Source organism: Hyla sarda, chromosome 5 (assembly GCF_029499605.1).
Source record: "Hyla sarda isolate aHylSar1 chromosome 5, aHylSar1.hap1, whole genome shotgun sequence".
Lineage (NCBI taxonomy): Eukaryota > Metazoa > Chordata > Amphibia > Anura > Hylidae > Hyla > Hyla sarda.
The window spans coordinates 177516403-177540060 of record NC_079193.1 but is presented as its reverse complement, the minus strand read 5'-3'; the positions used below and the strand labels follow the sequence as shown (position 1 = coordinate 177540060).

General features: G+C 47.1%; 1 protein-coding gene across 4 annotated transcripts in view; it reads left to right on the top strand.

The window, feature by feature from the left end:
* Positions 1-3906: 3906 nt before the first annotated feature.
* The window catches only part of RPRD1A (regulation of nuclear pre-mRNA domain containing 1A), a 90702-nt gene continuing 70950 nt past the window's right edge, over positions 3907-23658 (top strand). Inside the window, exon 1 of one of the 4 annotated variants that reach the window (XM_056520812.1) lies at positions 3907-4350. In XM_056520812.1, coding sequence (XP_056376787.1) covers positions 4200-4350 — 151 coding nt within the window. In that variant the 5' untranslated portion in view covers positions 3907-4199. The remainder of the gene's footprint in view (positions 4351-23658) is intronic. The other 3 variants (XM_056520813.1, XM_056520814.1, XM_056520811.1) reach the window with 3 other exon arrangements.

The window sequence follows — 23658 nt, the reverse complement described above, 5'->3', positions numbered from 1 at the left end:
ACAGTCAGTGGCTGTCCAGAAATGCTGAGAGTTGTTGTTTTGCAACAGCTGGCGGCTCTGTTTTGGAAACACTGCCGTACAATACGTTTTTCATTTTTAGTGGGGGGGGGGACAGTGTAAGGGGGTGTATATGTAGTGTTTTACCCTTTATTATTTGTTAGTGTAGTTTAGTGTAGTGTTTTTAGGGTACATTCACACTGGCGGAGGTTTACAGTGAGTTCCCCGCTAGGCGTTTGCGCTGCGGCGAAAAATTTGCCGCAGCCCAAACTTGAAGCAGGGAACGTACTGTAAACCCGCCAGTGTGAATGTATCCTACACGTTCACATGGGGGGGGGGGGGGAAACCTCCAGCTGTTTCAAAACTACAACTCCCAGCATGTACTGATAGATCGTGTATGCTGGAAGTTGTACTTTTGCAACAGCTGGAGGCACACTGGTTGGAAAACCTTCAGTTAGGTTCTGTTATCTAACTCAGTATTTTCCAACCAGTGGGCCTCCAGCTGTTGCAAAACTACAACTCCCGCGCCGGTCCTCTGTCGTTTCCCCGTTCTGCCCGGCCTATTGTGGGTGGGCAGAATGGGGAAAACAAAAGTTAATCCCCCCTGCCCCCGATCTGCTATTGGTCGTCGTGTCTATGCGACCAATAGCAGGGATAGGAGGGGTGGCACCCCTGCCACCTCACTCCTATCCCTTCAGGGGGATTGTGGGTGTCTTGGACAACCGCGATCCCCCTTATATTCCGGGTCACCGGTTCACCACAATGACCCGGAATCGCAAGTGTGCATTCACTTGTGATTTGCGCCGATCTTCGACATGGGGGGGGTCTGATGACCCTCCTGGGTATTTGCGCGGGGTGACCGCTGATCGATATCAGCAGTCACCCCAGTCCCCGCCCGGCGCGCGGCAGGGACAGAAATTTCCACGGACGTATGCCTACGTCCTTGGTCCTTAACTACCAGGATGCTTAGACGTACGCGTACGTCCATGGTCCTTAAGGGGTTAATGTGCTCTCCTGAACAATATGTCATATTGTCTTTCAGCTCAATGAACATATGAGAAAGGCTCACTACCTTGTTTTGTGTTATACTGTTGTTCAAATGTGGACTGACCTGGTGCACAGTCACACTTACTTCCAAAAACAGTGGTATGCCGTTGTTTTTAGGTCCGGTCACAAAACCGGATACGGGGCAAAATTGAACCGACCGGAGTCACTGTTTGATATTTTAATAGTTTGGACATTTAGGCACTTGGCGGTACCACATATGATTATGTTTATTTTTGATTACATTATTTTATTTAAAAAATAGAAAAAGAGAGGTGATTCAAACTTTAATTAGGGAAGGGGTTAATTTACTTTTATTAAAGTGGTATTCCGGCTTTATACATCTTATCCCCTATCCAAAGGATAGGGGATAATATGCATGATTGCAGGGGTCTCGCCACCGGGGACCCCTGCGATCTCGGTACAGCCCCCGGCATTCTGTGGCGGGTGCTGCTTCCGAGACGGGGACATGACATCATGGCCATGCCCCCTAGTGAGGTCACGCCACGCCCCCTCCATTCATGTCTATGGGAGGGGGCGTAACGTCCGAGGGTCCCCAGCGGAAGGACCACTGTGATCATATATCTTATCCCCTATCCTTTGGATAGGGGATAAGGTGTATAAAGCTGGAATACCCCTTTAACGTTTTTTTTTTTTTTTAGTCCCCATAGGGGGCAATACCATGAAATCTGAAGATTGCATACACTGTTCAATGCTATGCCATAGCATAGCTTGGATCAGTACTATCAGTGCTCTGCTGCTCAAGCCTGCATGACTGGCTGGGAGCAGCAGAGGACCGATCGGATGGTGAGGAGGCAGGTAAGGGCCCTCCCGCCGTCCACTCAGCTGATTGTAAATTGTCCCATTTTCCCTATTTCACCCCCAAAACGTGTAAAAAAAATGTTTTATACATATTTGGTATCGCCGCGTGCGTAAATATCGAAACTATTAAAATAAAATGATAATGATACCGTACAGTGAACGGCGAAGGTAAAAAAAAAAAAAAAGTCCAAAATAGCTGCTTTTTTTATAACATTTTATTCAAATTTTTTATAGTAAAAAATGTATTAAAAGTTTTATATAAGCAAATATGGTATTCATAAAAAGTACAGATCACGAAGCAAAAAATGAGCCCTCATACCGCCGCTTATACGGAAAAATGAAAAAGTTATAGGTCTCCAAAATAGGGGGATTTTAAATGTACTAATTTGGTTAAAAAATTTGCGATTTTTTTTAAGCACTACAGTAATAGAAAAATATGTTATCATGGGTATCATTTTCATCGTATTGACCCAAAGAATAAAGAACACATGTCATTTTTACCGTAAATTGTACGGCGTGAAAACAAAACCTTCCAAAATTTGCAAAATTGCAGTTTTCTTTTTAATTTCCCTACACACATAGTATTTTTTTGGTTGCGCCATACATTTTATGGTAAAGTGAGTGATGGCATTACAACGGACAACTGGTCACGCAAAAAAAAAAGCCCTCATACTAGTCTGTGGATGAAAATATAAAAGAGTTATGATTTTTTGAAGGAGAGGAGGAAAAAACGAAAACGTAAAAATAAAATTGTCCTTAAAGGGGTTCTCCGGTGCTTAAACATCTTATCCCCTATCCAAAGGATAGGGGATAAGATGCCTGATCGCGGGAGTCCCGCCGCTGGGGACCCCCGTGATCTTGCACGTGGCACTTCATTTATAATCAGTCCCCGGAGCGTGTTCGCACCGGGTCTGATTATCGGCGACCACAGGGCCGACGGCGTGTGAAGTCAGGCCTCCGCCCCCGTGTGACGTCACGCTCTGCCCCTCAATGCAAGCCTATGGGAGGGGGCGTGATTGCTGTCACTCCCCCTCCCATAGGCTTGCATTGAGGGGCGGAGCGTGATGTCACACGGGGGCGGAGGTGTGACATCACATGCCGTTGGCCCTGTGGTCGCCAGTAATCAGACCTGGAGCGAACACGATCCGGGGACTGGTTATAAACGGGGTGCCACGTGCAAGATCACGGGGGTCCCCAGCGATCAGGCATCTCATCCACTATCCTTTGGATAGGGGATAAGATATCTAAGCACCGGAGTACCCCTTTAAGGCCAAAATGGGCTGAGTCCTTAAAGGAGTAGTCCAGTGGTGACTCAGTGGTGAGCAACTTATCCCCTATCCTAAGGATATGGGATAAGTTGCAGATCGCGGGGGGTCCGACCGCTGGGGCCCCCAGCGATCTCCTGTACGGAGCCCCGACAGCCCGCGGGAAGGGGGCGTGTCGACCTACGCACGAGGCGGCGGCCGACACGCCCCCTCAATACAACTCTATGGCAGAGCCGAAGCGCTGCCTTCGGCAATCTCCGGCTCTGCCATTGAGATGTATTGAGGGGGCGTGTCGGCCGCCGCCTCGTGTGGGGGTCGACACCCGCTATCTCGGCGGAGAGCCGGGGCCCCGTACAGAGAGATCGCAGGGGGCCCCAGCGGTCGGACCATCCGCGATCTCAAACTTATCCCCTATCCTTAGGATAGGGGATAAGTTTTTCACCACTGGACTACCCCTTTAAGTGGTTAAAGATTCTCTCCTAAGTTTCTTCTAAAAGTACCCACACAGACCAGCGCTCACCTCCCACCCAACACGTGTTTTGCTGCATGGTTCTTCTGGGGGTTGTAAATATATATTTCTTGTCCTTCTTCATGAGGATCCCATTATGTACAATGTGAAAACAATGCAGAGGGCAACCTCTTTAGAAAACGTTAAACGTGAACGGGCCCAATAATTCACATCAGTTCTAGCTTTAGTCTGCTGATTTATTCATCCACGTGACTACCTGTCTCTCAGTGAGCGCCTGTCCACACTAAAAACTGCGCAATCCCGGACTGGTTGTATAGTCAATATGACGCACCAACCGCTGAGTGGCAGCACCATTTTTATTATCTGCCATAGGAGAGCGTAGCGCACGTGCAAAGCCGTCGCTTCTGCTCACTGCCGGGCGGCCCAAACACTGACGTCACTTCCGTTTGTAGTCTAGCTAGGTGATGTAGTAACCGTATCTGGAGCCGGGCGCGAGTCTACCCCGGGGGCTCTCCCACTGGCGCGGGGCGAGCGGGACATTAGGAGGCCACTGTTCTCTCCCGGCTGCGTTACCCGGACAGCGACCCCTGCAGCCGGTAGGCATGTCTGCGTTCTCTGAGGCGGCGCTGGAGAAGAAGTTGTCGGAGCTGAGTAACTCGCAGCAGAGCGTTCAGACCTTGTCCCTATGGCTCATCCACCATAGAAAGCATTCCCGCGTCATTGTCTCTGTATGGGACAGGGAGCTGCGGAAAGGTAAGGCGGGAGGAGCGGGGACATGGCAGGGGATATGCGGTATACCTGGCTTCATGTCTGTGCCAATTACTGGTGACAAATGGTCACTGGAGCCCAGTGCTGCGTGTGTACAGTGTCCAGGCCATGATATACTGGCAAGGTCTGTCATGGTAACATGCAGTGTAATCTGATATAGACTAGTGCTTTACAAACTATGGACATCTCCTAGCATGCCCCTGTCCAGGCCTGCTGGAAGTTGTAGTTTTGCACAATCTGGAGGTCTGCAGTTTAGAGACCCCTCTATATCATTCAGCTGAGCACAAGATTTAAAGGAGTAGTGCAGTGAACGATCACTTATCCTCTATCCAAAGGATAGATTGTAGGGGTCCGACTGCTGGGAACCCCGCAATCTCATGAACTTGGCCTGGAAGTGGCCATTCTGACACCTGCTGGTAACCGTGACCGAATACCCCCCACCTTCCATGTATCTCTATGGGATACATGAAGGGCGTGTGTCAGCCAACACTCCATGCGGGGGTCAGCATGACCCCTTCCAGCAGACTGCCAGTGCCCTGATTGGGGGGGGGGGGCGGTTTTATAATTGCCTGTTCCCGAGGTCCACGCTACTTCTGGCTCTGGCGGCGGCGTCCTACGCTGTCAATGTGCGCACTGACGGTGATGTCGCGTTGAGGACGTCACTCATCATTGCGCATCGCACAGCGTAACACAGGACACAGCAGGAGCCAGAAGTAGTGCGGACCCCGGGAACAGGTAATTATAAAACCGGGGATGGGGGAGGCAATGGGGCAGCGGTGGTCTCTGGCCGGAGCAGTGAGGTGGTGGGGCGGCGGGCGCTGTTCTGCTTCTCTCCCCCCCCCCCCCCCCCCCCCCAATGAATTATCAGCCCAGCACTGTGCAGTCCTCCACATCGGGGAACAAATCATATGTCGCCTGCGAGCGCTGTCCCCCCCCCCCCCACACACACACACACACCAGCCGCTGTACTTACTATGCTGTGCCCTGGCTGCAAAAATAAACTTTAACTTGCCTTGTGATATGCTGACAATCCGCTCAGGAGGGACAATGCTGCGACCGGTGATAGGCTGACGGCTCTGTGACGTTCCTTTCCCCAGGACTGCAGCGGAGGGACCGTGAGGCTGGTAATGGGGAATGTCGGAAGGTGAGTTAAAGTTTATTGTGTTTGTTTTAGCAGCCCGGGCACAGGATAGTACAGTACAATTATTTGGGGGGGGGGGCGGCTCGCGGGTGACATATTAGTTCCCCGATGTGGGGGACAGTGCAGCACTGGGCTGATAAACTGGGGGGGAGAAGCAGTGCCTACAGGTCACATGGGGGGGGGGGGTGGAAAATACTGTTAAATACCGTGGAACTGCCATAACTTACAAAAATACCGTGATACACATTTTTGGTCATACTGCCCAGCTCTACTTTGGAGTAACGCAAGGTCCTGACTAGAGATGAGCGAATTTACAGTAAATTCAATTCGTCACAAACTTCTCGGCAGTTGACGACTTATCCTGCATAAATTAGTTCAGCTTTCAGGTAGGCTGGAAAAGGTGGATACAGTCCTAGGAAAGAGTCTCCTAGGACTGTATCCACCTTTTCCAGTCCACCGGAGCACCTGAAAGCTGAACTAATTTATGCAGGATAAGCCATCAACTGCCGAGCCGAGAAGTTCGTGACGAATCAAATTTACTGTAAATTCGCTCATCTCTAGTCCTGACCAATAGTATGTTTACATTTAATGACCAGTCAGAAGCTGAAAGTTATTTTTCTGTATGGGGTCACTGATAACTGTAGCCGTGACTTGAAGCTACATATGGTAGACAGTTTAAAGGGAATCAGATATTAGCACCGGTGACTAATAGTGAATGTGATGCTCATTACGCTCGTCTTTACCTTACCTCGACTTGAACCCAATTGAACATCTCTGAAGAAATCTGAAAACGTCTGTCCACCTACAGTCTCCATCCAACCTGTTTTAGAGGATCTGCAGATAAGAATGGCAGAAAATCCCCCAGTGCCATGTGGCATCATACCCAAGAAGACTGAAGGCTGTAATCTCGGCGGAAGGAGCTTCAACTAAGTACTGATTAGTTTTTCCTTTTAAATAAATTTGCAGAAATGTCTTAAATTCTGTTTTCACATTCATGATTCATTTTGGGGTGTTGCAAGAGATTCCTCAGGACCTGTGGTGAGGAAAAGTTGACGAGTTGCCCATAGCAACCAATCAGATTGCGTCTTATTTTTAAGAGACCTTTTCAAAAGTGAAAGGAATGATCTGATTGGTTGCTATTGGCAACTAATCAACTTGTTTCCTGCACAAGTTTTGATGAATCTACCCCATTGAGTACAGAATGATGATTTGGGGGGGGGGACTTTTGTTAATTTTAGCACAAGGTCTGAAGAATTTCCAAAAGCACTGTGTTCATACAACCTTTTACCCTCAGGCTTTGCTGTAATTTTTGGTGAGGCTAGTCAGCACGTAATCCATGTCTATTGTCATGACACCTTTTTCCTCTACGCTGTACAATCAACATAAAAAAACTTTGCTTAATCAACCGCAAGGATTTCCCATTCAGAATCATGAAATGCAGTTTGCATATTTTGGAATCCATGCAGAACTTATTCTTTGTGAACATAGCCTCCTGAATGAAGGAGTCTGTCAGTCTCGTGTGTCTTCCCACAGCCTTTAACTGTCTGTGTAGATGGGATTATTGTAATATTTCTATATGGCCAGCATGCGATTTGCATGTTATTTGGAGAAGTGGTACATCAAGTCCAGAGGACTGGCAATCCTGTATAAAGGTAAGTTATTAGTACTTAGTGTAAAAGTGAGTACACTAGAAGCTATTAGGAAATGTTTAAACTCATTCACCGTTCTTTATACATAAAAAAATAAATAAATAAATTTCATTAACATGCATTTAGGACATTCTGACTTGGAGGTTCAGGTAATTGCTGAACTAGGTCAGGCCTTTTAGCGATTAGTATAATGTCATAGTACCCCTTAATACATTGCTACAGTTACTACCAATTGTACATTGTCACTTTCGAGCTGTCAAATATTCTGCACACAAGTCATTTTATGTGGTTAGGGCTGCAAGATATATAGTAACATAGCTCATAAGGTTGAAAAAAGACCAGAGTCCATCTAGTTCAACCTATAACCCTAATGAGTCCCTACTGAGTTGATCCAGGGGAAGGCAAAAAACCCTCATACTAGAGGTAAAAATTCCTTCCCGACTCCAAATATGGCATCAGAATAAATCCCTGGATCAACATGCTGTCCCTAAATATCTAGTGTACATAAGCATCTATGTTGTTCTCTAAAAATCCATCTAGACCCCTTTTGGAACTCTTTTACAGAGTTCACCATGACCACCTCCTCAGGCAGAGAATTCCAGTCTCATTGCTCTTACAGTAAAGAACCCCCGTCTGTGCTGGTGTAGAAACCTTCTTTCCTGTAAACGTAGAGGATGCCCCCTTGTTATAGATACAGTCCTGGGTATAAATGGATCATGGGAGAGAGCTCTGTACTGTCCCCTGATATATTTATACATAGTTATTAGGTCTCCCCTAAGCCTTCTTTTTTCTAAACTAAATAACCCCAATTCTAATAATCTTTCTGGGTACTGTAGTCCTCCCATTCCCCGTATTACCCTGGTTGCCTGTCTTTGAACCCTCTCCAGCTCTACTATATCTTTCTTGTACACTGGTGCCTAGTACTGTACACAGTATAGCAATTATATTAACTAACTGAATTGCAATATTTGCCAATCACAATTACTTTGATTTTATGCCCTTGGCAAAATGCTGTGATTATTACCTTGCCCATGCATGTCCCTTGTTTTTTGGTGGCGGTTTGGCCCAGCTCCCATGCATTTCCCTTGACAGTGTTTTTTTGGGCATGGCCCAGTTCCTCCCATGTAGGGATCGACCGATTATCGGTTTGGCCGACATTATCGGCCGATAATCACGATTTTGGACATTATCGGTATCGGCAATTACCATGCCGATAATGCCCCGCCTCCCCCATCCCCGGTTTTAGAATTACCTGTTCTCGGGGTCCGCACTACTTCTGGCTCCTAGGGCATCCTGTGCGCTGCGCGATGACGAGTGATGTCCTCAACACGATGTCGACGTCAGTGCGCACAGCGACAGCTCAGGACGATGCCAGAAGTAGCACGGACCCCGAGAACAGGTAATTATAAAACCGGGGATGGGGGAGGCAATTGGGGCAGTGGTGGCCCGCTTTAAATCATTGATCTGTGGGGGGTGTAATAGCCGATAACTTATACCGAAATATCGGTATAAATTATCGTCTATCGACCTGAAAGGTTGGAGATAATCGGTATCGGCCCTAAAAAATCGATATCGGTCGATCCCTATCTGACAGTGTATTCACTCCCAGCAGTGTCTAAAGCTGGGGTGAAGTGATCTTTCACTTGATGAGGTCACTTCCTTCGAGTGTTCTATGGTGTAGCACAGCTGTGTGGGAGGGTGCAGCCTCGCTATAGCAGGCCAGGTAAATAAAATGGGAGGAGGAAATAAGTTCCTTTCTCCTTATTTCATATTCCATCCCCTCCACTTTATGTTCATTCATGTTTGTTCAGTGCATTTTTTCACTTTTAGTTTTTTCCTACTAGCCTTCTAATAATCAGTCTAAAGGGGAGAAAAGGGAGAGCGCTTCTTGGTGTGATAAGAGAGATACTGAAATAAGACAGCAGCTCACCGGATTTGGTTGTGTAACGTCATACACAACAATGGTAAGCACATCAAGAGGTAGTGTATCCGCAGCCCTCCGGCTAGGCAAGGTATTTAATCGGTCTGGCTTTAAGGAGAAAGCTGGCTCCACGTGGAGCAGGATACAAAAGGAATGGAGATCAGATAAAATCGAGGTAGTTTATTTCCCAAGATGCAACGTGTTTCGCTGCGGGAAAGCAGCTTCATCAGGCATTCTAATAATCAGAACTCTTTTTACAATTTTCTACCTAGAGACCCATATGAGGGCTTGTTTTTTGCACCACCAATTGTACTTTGTAATATAACTCATTTTACCACAATCTTTGGTGAAATTCCAAAAATTATTTGAGGGGCAAAATGGAAAAAGAGAAACATTTAGTAAAGCTTGGGGCAAAAATTTTTACACAGTGCATTTTTTTTTTTTTTTAAATTACACCATTTTTATTTAGGTCCATATGATTACAATGATACCTGATTTTATATAGGTTTTACTAGTTTAAAAAAATGATTTTTTTGTATGAAAATTAGTATGTTTACAATTGACAATTTCTTTTCCATATACTGGATGTATAAGAGCTAAATTTTTACGCAGTGATCTATAGTTTTTGATACCATTTTTTGTTGTGATATATGAACTGACTAAAAATACGCAATTCTAGATGTATACACCATTGACCTTGCAGTTTAATGTTATATTTTAATACTTCAGACATTTTACATATGCGGGGATACCATATATGGTTTTTGTTTACGTTATTTAAAAAAAAAATGGAAAAAGGGAGTGATTCAAACTTTATCGACATAGGGGACTATTACATGCAATCCTTAGATTGTATACACTGAACCATAGCACAGCATTGATCTGTGTTATTGGAGCTCCATTGCTCTAGCCTGCCATGGCTTCCTGGGCAAGGAGGCAGGTAAGAGACTTCCCTCTGTCCTAACAGCTAATCAGGACCTTGCGATTTTGTCGTGGGTGTCCCGATCAGCCACCCTAAGTTACTGTAGAGTGATTTTCAGGACTCTTAGACACCGCAATCAATATTGATTCCAGTGTCTAAAAGGTTAATGCTGGACATCGGCCTAATCGGTGATGTCTTGCATTAGCCACGAGCTGATAGCAACCGGAACCATCCCACTGTGACACGCACTTAGCTTCTGTCCCTGCTTCATAGAACGGAAGTGTACCTCTTGCTGGGTGCAAACAAAATTGCAGGATGGACACCACAATCATAGGCGGGTGCAGTCAGTGGTTAAGCAGAGACTATACTGAAAGGAGGAAGAAGTAACCACTATAGAAGACGCACACCAGAAATCATACAGAAAATATACACATCTTTATTGATACTAATACATAAGACAGCAACACCAACATTTAAAACCACTTAAAAACACATACATAAATCAGGTGGAGGGCTGTAGCCCTACAAAAACACCTAAGGCCCCCTGCCAGACCAACAATGGTCCCTGGTGGGTGTCCCAACACACAGGGAGGTGGAAACCTGTATCCGTATGGGCAGTTAAAAGATTAACAATATATCAGAATATGAACTGAGAATACACAAAAGCCCAATAGTACGAAACAAGGGAAAAAGAAAAATACCACTGATCACAAATATAAATGTGTGACCCAGGGATACCTCACCAGGACAGGGGACCACAGCAGCTCCACGCGTTCTGCCGCTATCTGCGGCTTCCTCATGCTGGGTGGGGACAGGACTGTCCGACCAATCACCCGTCCTGCTGGAAGGCATCAGTGGTGGAGGAAGGGGGTGAACGGCGGTGTGGGGAGGCTTACCCAGGGTCCAGTGTGGCGGTGGTCCCAGCTTTCTTCGGAGAGATCTAAGCGCTGTTTGCCTCCTGCTGTTGCCTAGCAACAACTCCCAGCATACACAGCAAAAGGTCATGCTGGGAGTTGCAGTTTTGCAACAGCTGGAGGCACAACTACAACTCCCAGCATGCCCTTTGGCTGTCTGGGCATGCTGGGAGTTGTAGTTATGAAAATGTGCCTCCAGCTGTTGCATAACTACAACTCCCACCATGCATGGACAGCCAAAGGCATGATGGGAGCTGTAGTAGTGTGTCTCTAGCTGTTGCAAAACTACCACGCTCAGCTTGCCCTTTGGCTTTCAGTGCTTGCTGAGAGTTGTAGATTTGCAACAGCTGAAGGCACACTGGTTGTGAAACAGTTTACCTATCTGTGTCTTGCAACCAGTGTGCCTCCAGATGTTGCATAACTACAACCCCCAGAATGCACGGACAGCCAAAGGGCATGCTGGGAGTTGTAGTTTTGCAACAGCTGGAGGTTTGGGCCCCCCCATGTGTGTGTACAAGGCACATTCAAATAGGCGGGGGTTTACCGCAAGTTTCTCGCAACATCTCGCTGTGAACCCCCGCCCGTGTGAATGAACTCCAAAACACTGCACTACCACATAAGTGAACAAACACTACGTGTACACGTACCCCTACAGTTACCCCCCCCCCAAATAAAAATGAAAACGTCTGGTACGGCAGTGTTTCCAAATGGAGCCTCCAGCTGTTGCAAAACAACTCCCAGTATTGCTGGACAGCCATTGACTGTCCAGGCATGCTGGGAGTTTTGAAACAGCTGGAGGCACCCTGTTTTGGAATCACTGGCGTAGAATACCCCTATGTTCTCTCACTTCAGAGCCCTGTCTTATTTCAAGGAAACAGGTCACAGATGGTATTTCCATACTCGGGAGAAATTGCCTAACATTTAATAAATTTTTAGTTTTTTTTCCCTTAAAGCCCTTAGGAAAAGGTCTACACCAGCATGTTATTGTAAAAGAAATTACATTTTTTACACTAACATGCTGGTGTTGCCCCATACATAATTTCATTTTCACAAGAGGTAAAAGGGGAAAAAAAATAAAAATTTGTAACGCAATTTCTGAGTACCGAAATACCCCATATGTGGGTGTAAAATGCTCTGCGGATGCACATCAAGGCTCAGGAGTGAGCGAGTTATGTACATTTGAGGCCTAAATTGGTGATTTGCACAGGGCTGGCTTATTTTACAGCTGTTCTGACATAAATGCAAAAAAATAAATACCAACATGTGACCCCATTTTGGAAACTACACCCCTCATGGTACATAACAAGGGGTATAGTGAGCCTTGACACCCCACATCGCCTTTAATTCCAGACAAATTCTCCAAAAGCCCAATGGCACTCCTTCTTTTCTGAGCATTGTAGTTTGCCTGCAGAGCACATAACATCCACACATTGGGGTATTTGTATACTTAGAAGAAACAAGTTACAAATTTAACAGGGCATTTTCTCCTATTACCTCTGGCAAAAATGGTAAATTTTGGGGGAAAAAATGCATTTTAGTGAAAAATGCTTTAAAATTTTCATTTACACATCCGACTTTAACGAATTCATCAAACGCCTGTGGGGTGTTAAGGCTCACTGTACCCCTTGTTACATTCCTTGAGGGGTGTAGTTTCCAAAATAGTATGCGTGTGTTTATTTATTTATTTTTTGCTGTTCTGGCAGCATAGGGGCTTCCTAAATGCGACATGCCCCCCAAAAACCATTTACCGTATAAGCCGACCCGAATATAAGCCGAGGCCCCTAATTTCACCCCAAAATCCCAGGAAAAGTTATTGACTCGAGTATAAGCCTAGGGTGGGAAATACATCATCCCCCCCCCCCTGTCATCATCCAGACCCCCGTCATTAACACCCTCATCATCACCCTGTCATCATCATCACCGCCTGTCATCATCCCCTTGTCATCATCCCACACCCCCCTTCATCATCCCCTTGTTATCATCCCCTTGTCATCATCCCACACCCCCCTTCATCATCCCCTTGTCATCATCCCAAACCCCCCCTTCATCATCCCCTTGTCATCATCCCCTTGTCATCCTCTTGTCGTCATCCTCTTGTGAACTATCCGCCCTCAGTGGTCTTCAACCTGCGGACCTCCAGAGGTTTCAAAACTACAACTCCCAGCAAGCCCGGGAAGCCATCGGCTGTCCGGGCTTGCTGGGAGTTGTAGTTTTGAAACCTCTGGAGGTCCGGAGGTTGAAGACCACTGCGGCCTTCGACATCATCCAGCCCCCTCTCACCCCCTTTAGTTCTGTACTCTCCTCCGCTTGACGCTGGTCCGGTGCTGCAGGACTGTCCGGTGGGGAGGTCGTCCGGTGGGATAGTGGTTCCGGGCTGCCATCTTCACCGGGGAGGCCTCTACTCCGCGCTTCGGGCCCGGAATAGAGGCGTTGCCTTGACAATGACGCAGAGGGACATTGGTAATGAACGTACCTCTGCGTCGTCGTCAAGGCAACATGAAGTGGATTTGAGGGGCCTTTCTGTGAAAAATACCCCATAAATGACCCCATTATAGAAAGTACACCCCTAAAAGTATTCCAAATGATATTCAGAAAGTTTAACCCTTTAGGTGTTTCACAAAAATAGCAGCAAAGTGGAGGAGAAAAATCAAAATCTGCATTTTTTACACTAAGATGTTCTTGTAGCCCCATATTTTTTCATTTTTAAAAGTGGTATTAGGTGAAAAAGCCACCTAAAATTTGTAGCCCAATTTCTCTCAAGTATACAGGGTTGGCCATTTATATGGATACACCTTAATAAAATGGGAATGGTGGTGATATTAACATCCTGTTTGTGGCACATTAGTATATGTGAGGGGGGGGGGGACTTTTCAAGATGGGTGGTGACCATGGTGGCCATTTTGAATCCAACTTTTTTTTCAATAGGAAGAGGGTCCTGTGACACATCCAAACTTATTGGGAATTTCACAAGAAAAACAATAATGTGCTTGGGTTTTAACGTAACTTTATTATTTCATGAGTTATTTACAAGTTTCTGACCACTTATAAAATGTGTTCAATGTGCTGCCCATTGTGTTGGATTGTCAATGCAACACTCTTCTCCCACTCTTCACACACTGATAGCAACACCGCAGGAGAAATGCTAGCACAGGCTTCCAGTATCTGTCGTTTCAGGTGCTGCACATCTCGTATCTTCACAGCATAGGCAATTGCCTTCAGATGACCCCAAAGCTAAAAGTCTAAGGGGGGTCAGATCGGGAGACCTTGGGGGCCATTCAACTGGCCCACGACGACCAATCCACTTTCCAGGAAACTTCATCTAGGAATGCTCGGACCTGACACCCATAATGTGGTGGTGCACCATCTTGCTGGAAAAACTCAGGGAACGTGCCAGCTTCAGTGCATAAAGAGGGAAACAAATCATCATGTAGCAATTTTGCATATCCAGTGGCCTTGAGGTTTCCATTGATGAAGAATGGCCCCACTATCTTTGTACACCATATACGACACCATAACATACATTTTTGGGTTCCAACAGTCTTTGAGGGATCTATCCAATGTGGGTTAGTGTTAGACCAATAGCGGTGGTTTTGTTTGTTAACTTCACCATTCACATAAAAGTTTGCCTCATCACTGAACAAAATCTGCGTAAACTGAGGGTCCTTTTCCAATTTTTGTTTTGCCCATTCTGCAGCACCTGAAACTACAGATACTGGAAGCCTGTGCTAGCATTTCTCCTGTGGTGTTGCTATCAGTGGGAGAAGAGGGTTGCATTGACAATCCAACACAATGGGCAGCACATTGAACACATTTTATAAGGGGTCAGAAACTTGTAAATAACTCATGAAAGAATAAAGTTATGGTCAAACCAAGCACGTCATTGTTTTTCTTGTGAAATTCCCAATAAGTTTGATGTGTCACATGACCCTCTTCCTATTGAAAAAAAAAGTTGGATTCAAATGGCTGCCATGGTCACCACCCATCTTGAAAAGTTTCCCCCCTTACATATACTAATGTCCCACAAACAGGAAGTTAATATCACCAACCATTCCCATTTTAAGGTGTATCCATATAAATGGCCCACCCTGTAGCTATACCTCATATGTTGACATAAAGTGCTCTGCAGGCTCACAACATGGCTCAAAAGAGTACTGTGGGATTTAAAAAAAAAAAAATTTGCTGTCATAATTTTTGGGGGCCATGTTGCATTTAGGAAGCCCCATAGTGCCAGAACAGCAAAATAATTCACGTATGGCATACCATTTTGGAAACTACACTACTTACGGGACGTAACAAGGAGTATAGTGAACCTTAACACCTCACAGGTGTTCTTTTTCAAAAGGGGTAATAGGTGAAAATGGACCCCAAAACTTGAAGTCCAATTTCTCCCGATTAAGAAAATGCCCCATATGTGGACATTTAGTGCTCTGCTGACGCACTACAATGCTCAGAAGAGAAGAGCAAAATTTCACTTTTTGAAAGAGAACTTTGCTGAAATGTTTTTTTGGGGGCCATGTTGCCTTTAGAAAGTCCCCAGGGTGCCAGAACAGCAAAAAAAAAAAAAAAACACATGACACACTATTTTGGAAACTACACCCCTAAGGGAACGTAACAAGGGGTAAAGTGAGCCTTAACACCTCACAGGTGTTTTGACGACTTTGTGTTGAAGTTGGAATATGAAAACTGAAGATTAGATTTTGAACACTAAAATGGTGTTACCCCAAATTTTTCTTCTTCACAAGGGGTAATAGGTGAAAATGGACCCCAAAACGTGAAGCTCGATTAAGAAAGTGCCCCAAATGTGGAAGTTAAGTTCTCTGCTGGTGCACTACAGGTCTCAGAACAGAAGGAGCGCCATTGGTCTTTTGGAGACAGAATTTTGCTGAAATTGAAGTTGGGGGGCCATGTGCATTTTCAAACCTCCCATGATGCCAGAACAGCATAAACCCCCCCCCCCCATGTGACACCATTTTGGAAACTAGACCCCTCCAGGAACGTGACAAGGGTTACAGTGAGTATTTAAACCTTACAGGTTTTTTGAACAGTGTGCTGTAAAAGTGAAAAATTTTGATTTTTAACACTAAAGCGATGGTATTAGGCAAAATTTTATTTTAGTTTCACAAGTAGTAAGAGAAAAAAAACTCCACAAAATTGGTAGCCCAATTTCTCCAGAATAAGGATATACCCCATACATGGCGGTAAAGTACTGTGTGTGCAAAACAGGGCTTAGGAGTGAGACAGCACCAATGAGATTTGAGGCCTAAAGTGGCGCTTTGCACTGCAATGGTTGAGGTTCTGACATAAAATCTGGAAAAAAAAAAAAAAAAGTCAAGTGACCACAATTTTTAAACTATACCCCTCAAGGAAGGTAACAGGAGGTACAGTCAGCCGTAAATTGAACATTTTTAGTTTTTACACTAAAATGCTGGGGTTACCCAATTTTTTACATTTTCACAAGGGGTAATAAGAAAAATGAGGTTACAAATGTGAGGGCTTTTTCCACTGACTATGGAAATACATCCACATATGGGGTAACATATGCTAGGCGGGTGCACAACAAGGCTCAGAAGTCAGAGATCTGTTTGCATTTGAGGCCTATGGCTTATAAATAGCTGACGGCTACATACATTCATAGGAAAATACAAATATGAAACGCCACATGTGACCCCCATTACAGAAAGTACCCACCCTGGGTATTATTTTCCAGGAATGGATGAAGGGTTTCTTTTGAAAATTGCAATTTTCAACCTATGCTCTGCTTCATCTGTCTGGGACCAACTAAGATGTGACTCAGAATTGTCGCCTGGAAATACGACAGAGCACATAAGGGTGAACTCTTCGCTTTTGAAGCCGATGTTTGTTATGGACCTGACAGTTACATAGTTGCATACATTCAGAGGAAAATACAAGAAAGGAACACCCACATGTGAACCTATTAGGGATCGACCGATTTATCGGTTTGGCCGATATTCATGATTTTGGACGTTATCTGTATCTGCAGTTACCTTGCCGATAATCCGATGATGCCCCTGCCAGAGACTGCCGCCGCTCCTGCCCCATTGCCTCCCCCATACCCGGTTTACCTGTTCCCGGGGCCCGGGCTACTTCTGGCTCCTGTGGCGTCCTGAGTTACGCTGTGCGCTGCACAATGACGAGTGACATCCTCAACGTAACGTCACTGTCAGTGCGCACAGTGACAGCTCAGAAGTAGCGCGGACCCCGGGAACAGGTAATTATAAAACCGGGAATGGGGGAGGCAATGGGACAGCGGCGGTCTCTGGCCGGTGTGGTGGCGGGGGGGGGGGTGCGGTGGCGTTAATAGGACTCAGGAGGACCCCAGGACAGGCAGGGGGTGAAGCGGGTGGTGGCGGCTGTCTCTGGCACCACAAAAGCCGCTGCAGTTCATTGATTTAAAGCGCACGCTCTAAATCGATGATCTGCAGCGGTGTCGCCGGGGGGGGGGGGGGGGGGGGGAGAATAACTTATATCGGTATAAGTTGTCGGCTATCGGCCCTAACCTCCAAAGAGTATTGCTTTCGGCCCTAAAAAATCGATATCGGTCGATCCCTAGAACCTATTACAAACAGTACACCCCCTAGGGAAGGTTAATAGGGGTGAAGTGGACATTTGGAACAGACAGGTGTTCCCTAAGTTGAGGCAACTGCAAACCCCCAATGCTGTGGACTCTGTGTCCCATGACCCTTTTTTTTATTTATTTTTTTTTGGAGCCAAAAAAAAATATATCAGGGGTATTGGGAAAGAGGTGTTTTTTTTTTTTGTTTTTTTTTGGGGGGGGGGGGGGATGTTTGGTTTTAAAATTTAGAAGACTATGTACTCTGGACTGGTACATTGGAGTATAATTCTGGGGAATTTAAAATCAGGGAAAAGGATTCAAAATTTAGTGCTCCATGAAAGTGTGATACTCCTTGAAGCAGTTTTTAATGTAGATGCCCGGATGATTGGGGCAAGTGTCACACTGAGTGGTGTCCTTCTGAATCCCCCTCCTGTGTGCACACTCTGCATTTTTTTTCTGGGATCAATCCAGGGCACTGAAGTTCCAGAGGTGCTCTGACCCGCTCCTTGGCGGTTACCAAAGATGAGGGCCTTTAGAACTACCTCTTGAAACTGCAGGAATGTCCCTGTGTTGCCAGTGTACTGGGACAGTACAAAAGTTATACATGGCAACCTGTACCATGTAGACCGCAACTTTTTTGTACCATACTTGCATTTTCCGCATGGCATCATATGGCTTTAGGACTTGATCAGAGAGATCAACCCCCCCCCCCCCCCCATATGCTGATTGTAGTCCAGAATACAATCAGGCTTGAGGACCGGTCCCGCGGTACCTCACACAGGGACAAGGGTGCTGCCGTTCCTCTGGATTGTGGTGAGCATAAGGACATCCCTCTTGAACTTATACCTGACCAGCAACAGGTTTTCATGGGAAAAGGCACAGGACTCACCCCAGAGGATAGGAGCGTGTAGGGGGATGGTGCGGAAGGCGCCGGACTGTCCCACAAGCAACCGTGGATCTGGCAGTGAGGTATACTAGTATAACAGTTATCCACGTAAAGGTGGTATCCTTTATCTTGCAATTGGTGCAAAAGGCCCTAAATGATTTTCCCGCTAACACTCAGAGTGGGCGGACATTATGGGGGTTCAATACAGGAATCTCGTCCCTCATACACCATAAACTTGCAAGTGTACCCTGAGGTACTCACGCAAAGTTTATACATCTTCACGCCGTACCGCGCTCGCTTGGTTGGGATGTATTGCCATATGCTGAGTCTCCCCTTTAAAGCTGATAAGTGACCTCCTGCCCAGGGACATAGGCCTCCCAAAATTTGGCCCCAAAGTGATTGATGACAGGCCTGAATATGTGGGATCAGTTCGGGGGGGTTAACGGGCCGCATTTTCAGCATAATGCAAACATTTCCGAATGGCTTCCATCCGGGGACGTGTCATGGCCATACCGTAGAGTGGGGTCTGGTAGAAGACGTCCCCACTCCAGTATTGTCTGACACTGGGTTTTTTAACTAGACCCATATGCAGCACAGGGTCCTGATTTCGGGCGCATTGACAGCGTACCATCCATTGGGTCTAGCTAAAAATTTGCCCGGGTTTGCAGCGACAAACTGTTGGGCATACAGGTTCATCTGATAAACCATCAGATTGGCAAAGTCGTCACTGAAAAAAAATAAAAAAAAATAGTCCATTTCAGTAAACCCAGTGCTGTCAATCTTGATTCCTGAGTCGCCAACAAACTTAGGAATCATGGGCTTGTGGTCCGCTGGCTGAGTGTAGACAAGTTCGCCGGTACGGGGCACCAGTGAATGTGGCTGGGGGGCTTTACTAGTATGAGCGCCAGGGGGACTCATACTAGCATGGGGCACAGGATCAGGAGCAGAAGAGGTTTGCGCTGCCTTGGTGGCTCATCCTCAGAAGATGAGGAGGACGAGGAAATAAGGAAGGTGGGGTCTTCCTCGTCCTGTGGCGCTTTCAGAGTCTGAGGCAAGTAAAGCATATGCCTCATCCGCTGAAAACAGGGGGGTGAAGTGTATGTGCTGCATGTGGTGTGGTGTGAGACTACCGCCCTAACCTGACCCGCCTAAGAACAAAAATATAAAATAAAACTAAACTATAAAGAAAAGAAACTTAAAAAAAAAAAGACTTCTAGCACAAAAAACCCTACGCCAAAAAAAAGCATTTACCTAATTAGTGGTGTGCGCACTGATTAGCACTTGGTGGCGGCAGGGGGCATAGAAGTCAGTGGGGGGTCTGGCCACTCAGCCCAGAACAGTGGCTGGTGGCACGTACAGACCCCCACACACAAAAAAACCAGAAAAATAAAATAAACGCTTAACCCTTGAAAAATTCACCCACCTGAACCCCCAAAAAAGCCAATCAGTGATAAATCACTGACAGCAATGGGGCAGGCCGCACACAGAGGTACGGTCCATTCACACAGCACAGGCCTGCTACTGGTGGCACGGACCGCCTATAGGTGCAAAAAATTTAATAAAAAAAAGCCTCCTATAACCCGAAAAAGTGCCTGCCCCACACACAAAAACGCTGGTCATTACTACGGGACTGATAAGCGGCGGGTGGGCTTTAGCTAATGGTGACGGACTGCTCTTTTATAGCTAAGAGGGCCTGGCCACACGTTTAGTAAAAAAAAAAGGTCTGCGCCCCCCAAAAAATGCTGGGGCAGACCGCAGCGACCCTGTAGGACCGCGGTCACGCAGCTAAAGGTGCTGCGGACACCTACAAGTTGGTACACTGGAAAAAAAAAGTCTGTGCCCCCAAAAAAACGCTGGGGGCAGACCACGGCAACCCTGTAGGTCCGGGGTAACGCAGCTAAAAGGTGCTACGGACCTGTGGACACCTACAGACGGTACGCCAATAAAAAAATTTTTACCCCTTACTTGTTCCTACCTAATCTAATGCTTTCCCTGCCAAGGAGCCACAGAAAGGGGGCACTTTTTAAAAAAAAAAATTTTTTTCTTCTGAGGGGGGAGATGGCAGCATGGGGCTCCGTCCTGCACACCAGATCTCTGTGAAATGGTGGGAAGAATGGAGCAGCGTGCTCCTGCACCCACCTCCCCATACTGCAGTGATTTGGTGCGGTCACTGCTGTACTGGGGGATGGCAACAGTGCCGCCCCCCCCAGTACTGTACGGTTGATGATCGGTGGAATATATTACACCACTGATCATCAATATCCGGGTCATCAGGTCACACGTGACCCGGATGACCCGGAACCGCTGGTTAGTATTTACCGGCGATCTGCGGCGATCACTGATATGGGGGATCCTCAGGATCCCCCTCGGCACTCTCCTGGGATGCCTGCTGAATGATTTCAGCAGGCTTCCGGTGCATTGCCATAGAATGAGATTTGCCATAGAATGAGATGGTCCGCCTCCATCACATCCTATTGGCTCTCTCTTGTCACGTGACATATTTAAACGTCACGCATCGATGCGCACAGTAGTGTCAGTTTGGCTATCACAGGGAGAGGATCTCCTCACCCTGTGATAGCTGAAGCTGCACGGAGCTCTCATGGCCTCTGTGGCCCGACAGAAGTTCACACATGTACGCAGCTCATACGGCTGCCTCATATACATTTACTGTTGATCCACAGCGCTATCGGGATCCCTATGCCCGATGGCGCTGTCATCAGTGTGCGTCCCCGCGAGCGCCCCACGCCCGCAGCTCTACTCCCCGCCCCCCGCAGCTCTACTCCCCGCCCCCCGCAGCTCTACTCCCCGCCCCCCGCAGCTGTACTCCCCGTCCCCCACAGCTCTTCTCCCCGTCCTACGCAGCTCTACTCCCCGTCCCCTGTGAACACTCAGGGAGCGATCCACAGCGCTATGGGGATTCCTACGCCCGATGGCGCTGTCATCAGTGTGTGTCCCCGCGAGCGCCCCACGCCCGCAGCTGTACTCCCCATCCCCCGCAGCTCTACTCCCCGTCCCGTTAACGCTCAGGGAGCGGGGAACAGAAAGTAGAGCATCGGGCGCAGGTAAAGTAGTACTGCGCATGCGCAGCACTACGCGAATAACTTTACCTGTGCCCGATGCTCTACTTTCTGTTCCCCGCTCCCTGAGCGTTAAAGGGACGGGGAGTAGAGCTGCGGGGGCGGAGGACGGGGAGTAGAGCTGTGGAGGACGAGTAGTAGAGCTGCGGGGTGACGGGGAGTAGAGCTGCGGGCGTGTGGCGCTCGCGGGGACGCACACTGATGACAGCGGCATCGGGATCCCGATAGCGCTGTGGATCAACAGTAAATGTATATGAGGCAGCCGTATGAGCTGTGTACATGTGTGAACTTCTATCGGGCCACAGAGGCCATGAGAGCTCCGTACAGCTACAGCTATCACAGGGTGAGGAGATCCTCTCCCTGTGATAGCCAAACTGACACTACTGTGCGCATCGATGCGTGACGTTTAAATATGTCACGTGACAAGAGAGAGCCAATAGGATGTGATGGAGGCGGACCATCTCATTCTATGGCAAATCTCATTCTACGGCAATGCACCGGCTCCGATTCCCGCCCGGCAAGCGGCAGGGAACGGAATCACAGCAAATCGCCGGTCTGAATTGACCGGCGATTTGCGGCGATCGCCTATATGGGGGGACCTCAGGACCACCGGGATGCCTGCGGAACGATATCAGCAGGCGTCCCCGCCTGGTGAGCGGCAGGGGCCGGAATAACGCAGGACGTACCGATACGCCCTGAGTACTTAACCTCTTCAGGACACAGGGCGTATGGATACACCCTGCATTCCGAGTCCTTAAGGACAGAGGGCGTATCCATACGCCCGTGGGAAATCCGGTCCCCACCGCTAGTCGGTTGGGGACCGGAGCCGGATGCCTGCTGAAATCATTTAGCAGGCACCCTGGCACATCGCCCAGGGGGGTCCTGAGACCCCCCCATGTCGGCGATCGGAGATAATTGCATGTCAATTCAGACATGCGATTTTCTCCAATTCCGGGCTGATCGGGTCTCTGGTGACCCGATAACCCGGAAAATAGGGCTTATTGGAGCTGTCAGCAACAGCCCGATCAGCCTAAGGGATAGGAGTGAGGTTGCAAAGCTGCGATCTCCTCCTAGCCCCTGCCATTAGTCAGAACGGAGTTCTGACCAATGGCAGCGCAGGACAGGGGGTTGCCAGGGCAACCCCCGTTCTGCCCGCCCCTGGATGTCGAGGGGATCTGGGAAGAAGATGGAGGCCGTACCTGCAGGAGAAGATGCCTGGGGACCTGGGATCTTCGCTGGAGCCTGCTGGACCTTGCTCAGGTAGGGAATCGACGGTGGGGGGGGGGAATTGAAAGTGAAAGTAAAACTATCTTTACTGTGGCAACCACTAGGAAGGCCAAACTGCAACTCCCAGCATGCCCAGACAGCATGCTGGGAGTTGTAGTTTTGCAACATCTGGAGGGTCAGTTTAGAGACCACTGTTACAGTGGTGCCCAAATGGTAGCCCTCCAGATGTTGCCAAACTGGGAGGCATGCTGGGAGTTTTAGTTCTGTAACATCTGTCCCTTCAGATTTAGCAATTTTTATTACATTTTTGAAAATTGCTGCTCTACTTTGAAGCCCTCAAATTTTTTCAAAAAGCAAAAATATGTCCATTTTATGATGCCAACATAAAGTGGACATATTGTATTTGTGAATAAAAATTAAATTTATTGTGAATATCCATTTTCCTTACAAGTAGAGCTTCAAAGTTAGAAAAATGCTACATTTTTCAAAATTTTCATGAAATTTTGGGATTTTTCACCAAAAAAGGTTGCAATTAATTTTTATTTACCACCAAAATAAAGTAGAATATGTCACGAAAAAAACAATCTCAGAATCAGAATATTCGGTAAAAGCGTTTTTGCGTTATTAATTCGTAAAGTGACGGTGGTCAGAATTGCAAAAAAGGGCTTAAGGTGAAAAAGGGCTGCGTCCTTAAGGGGTTAAGCACTCGGAAACGGGTGGGTATGGATATGCCCTGCGTCCTTAAGGGGTTATGGTGAAAATAGGCTTGGTCCTTAAGGGGTTAAAAGATGAATCCTCAAAGGCTTTCATTAGGGAAGCTTTTACACAATGTTGATGAACACTGTTGTGTGATGAACCTGATTTATATCATTCAGCTTAAAACCCTGCAGGATAACCTAGGATTACAGAAGGTAATGAACCCTCAGGGGAAGTCATAGCTGACAAACCATGTTATTAGAAACCTCTCCATCTTACTGCTTTG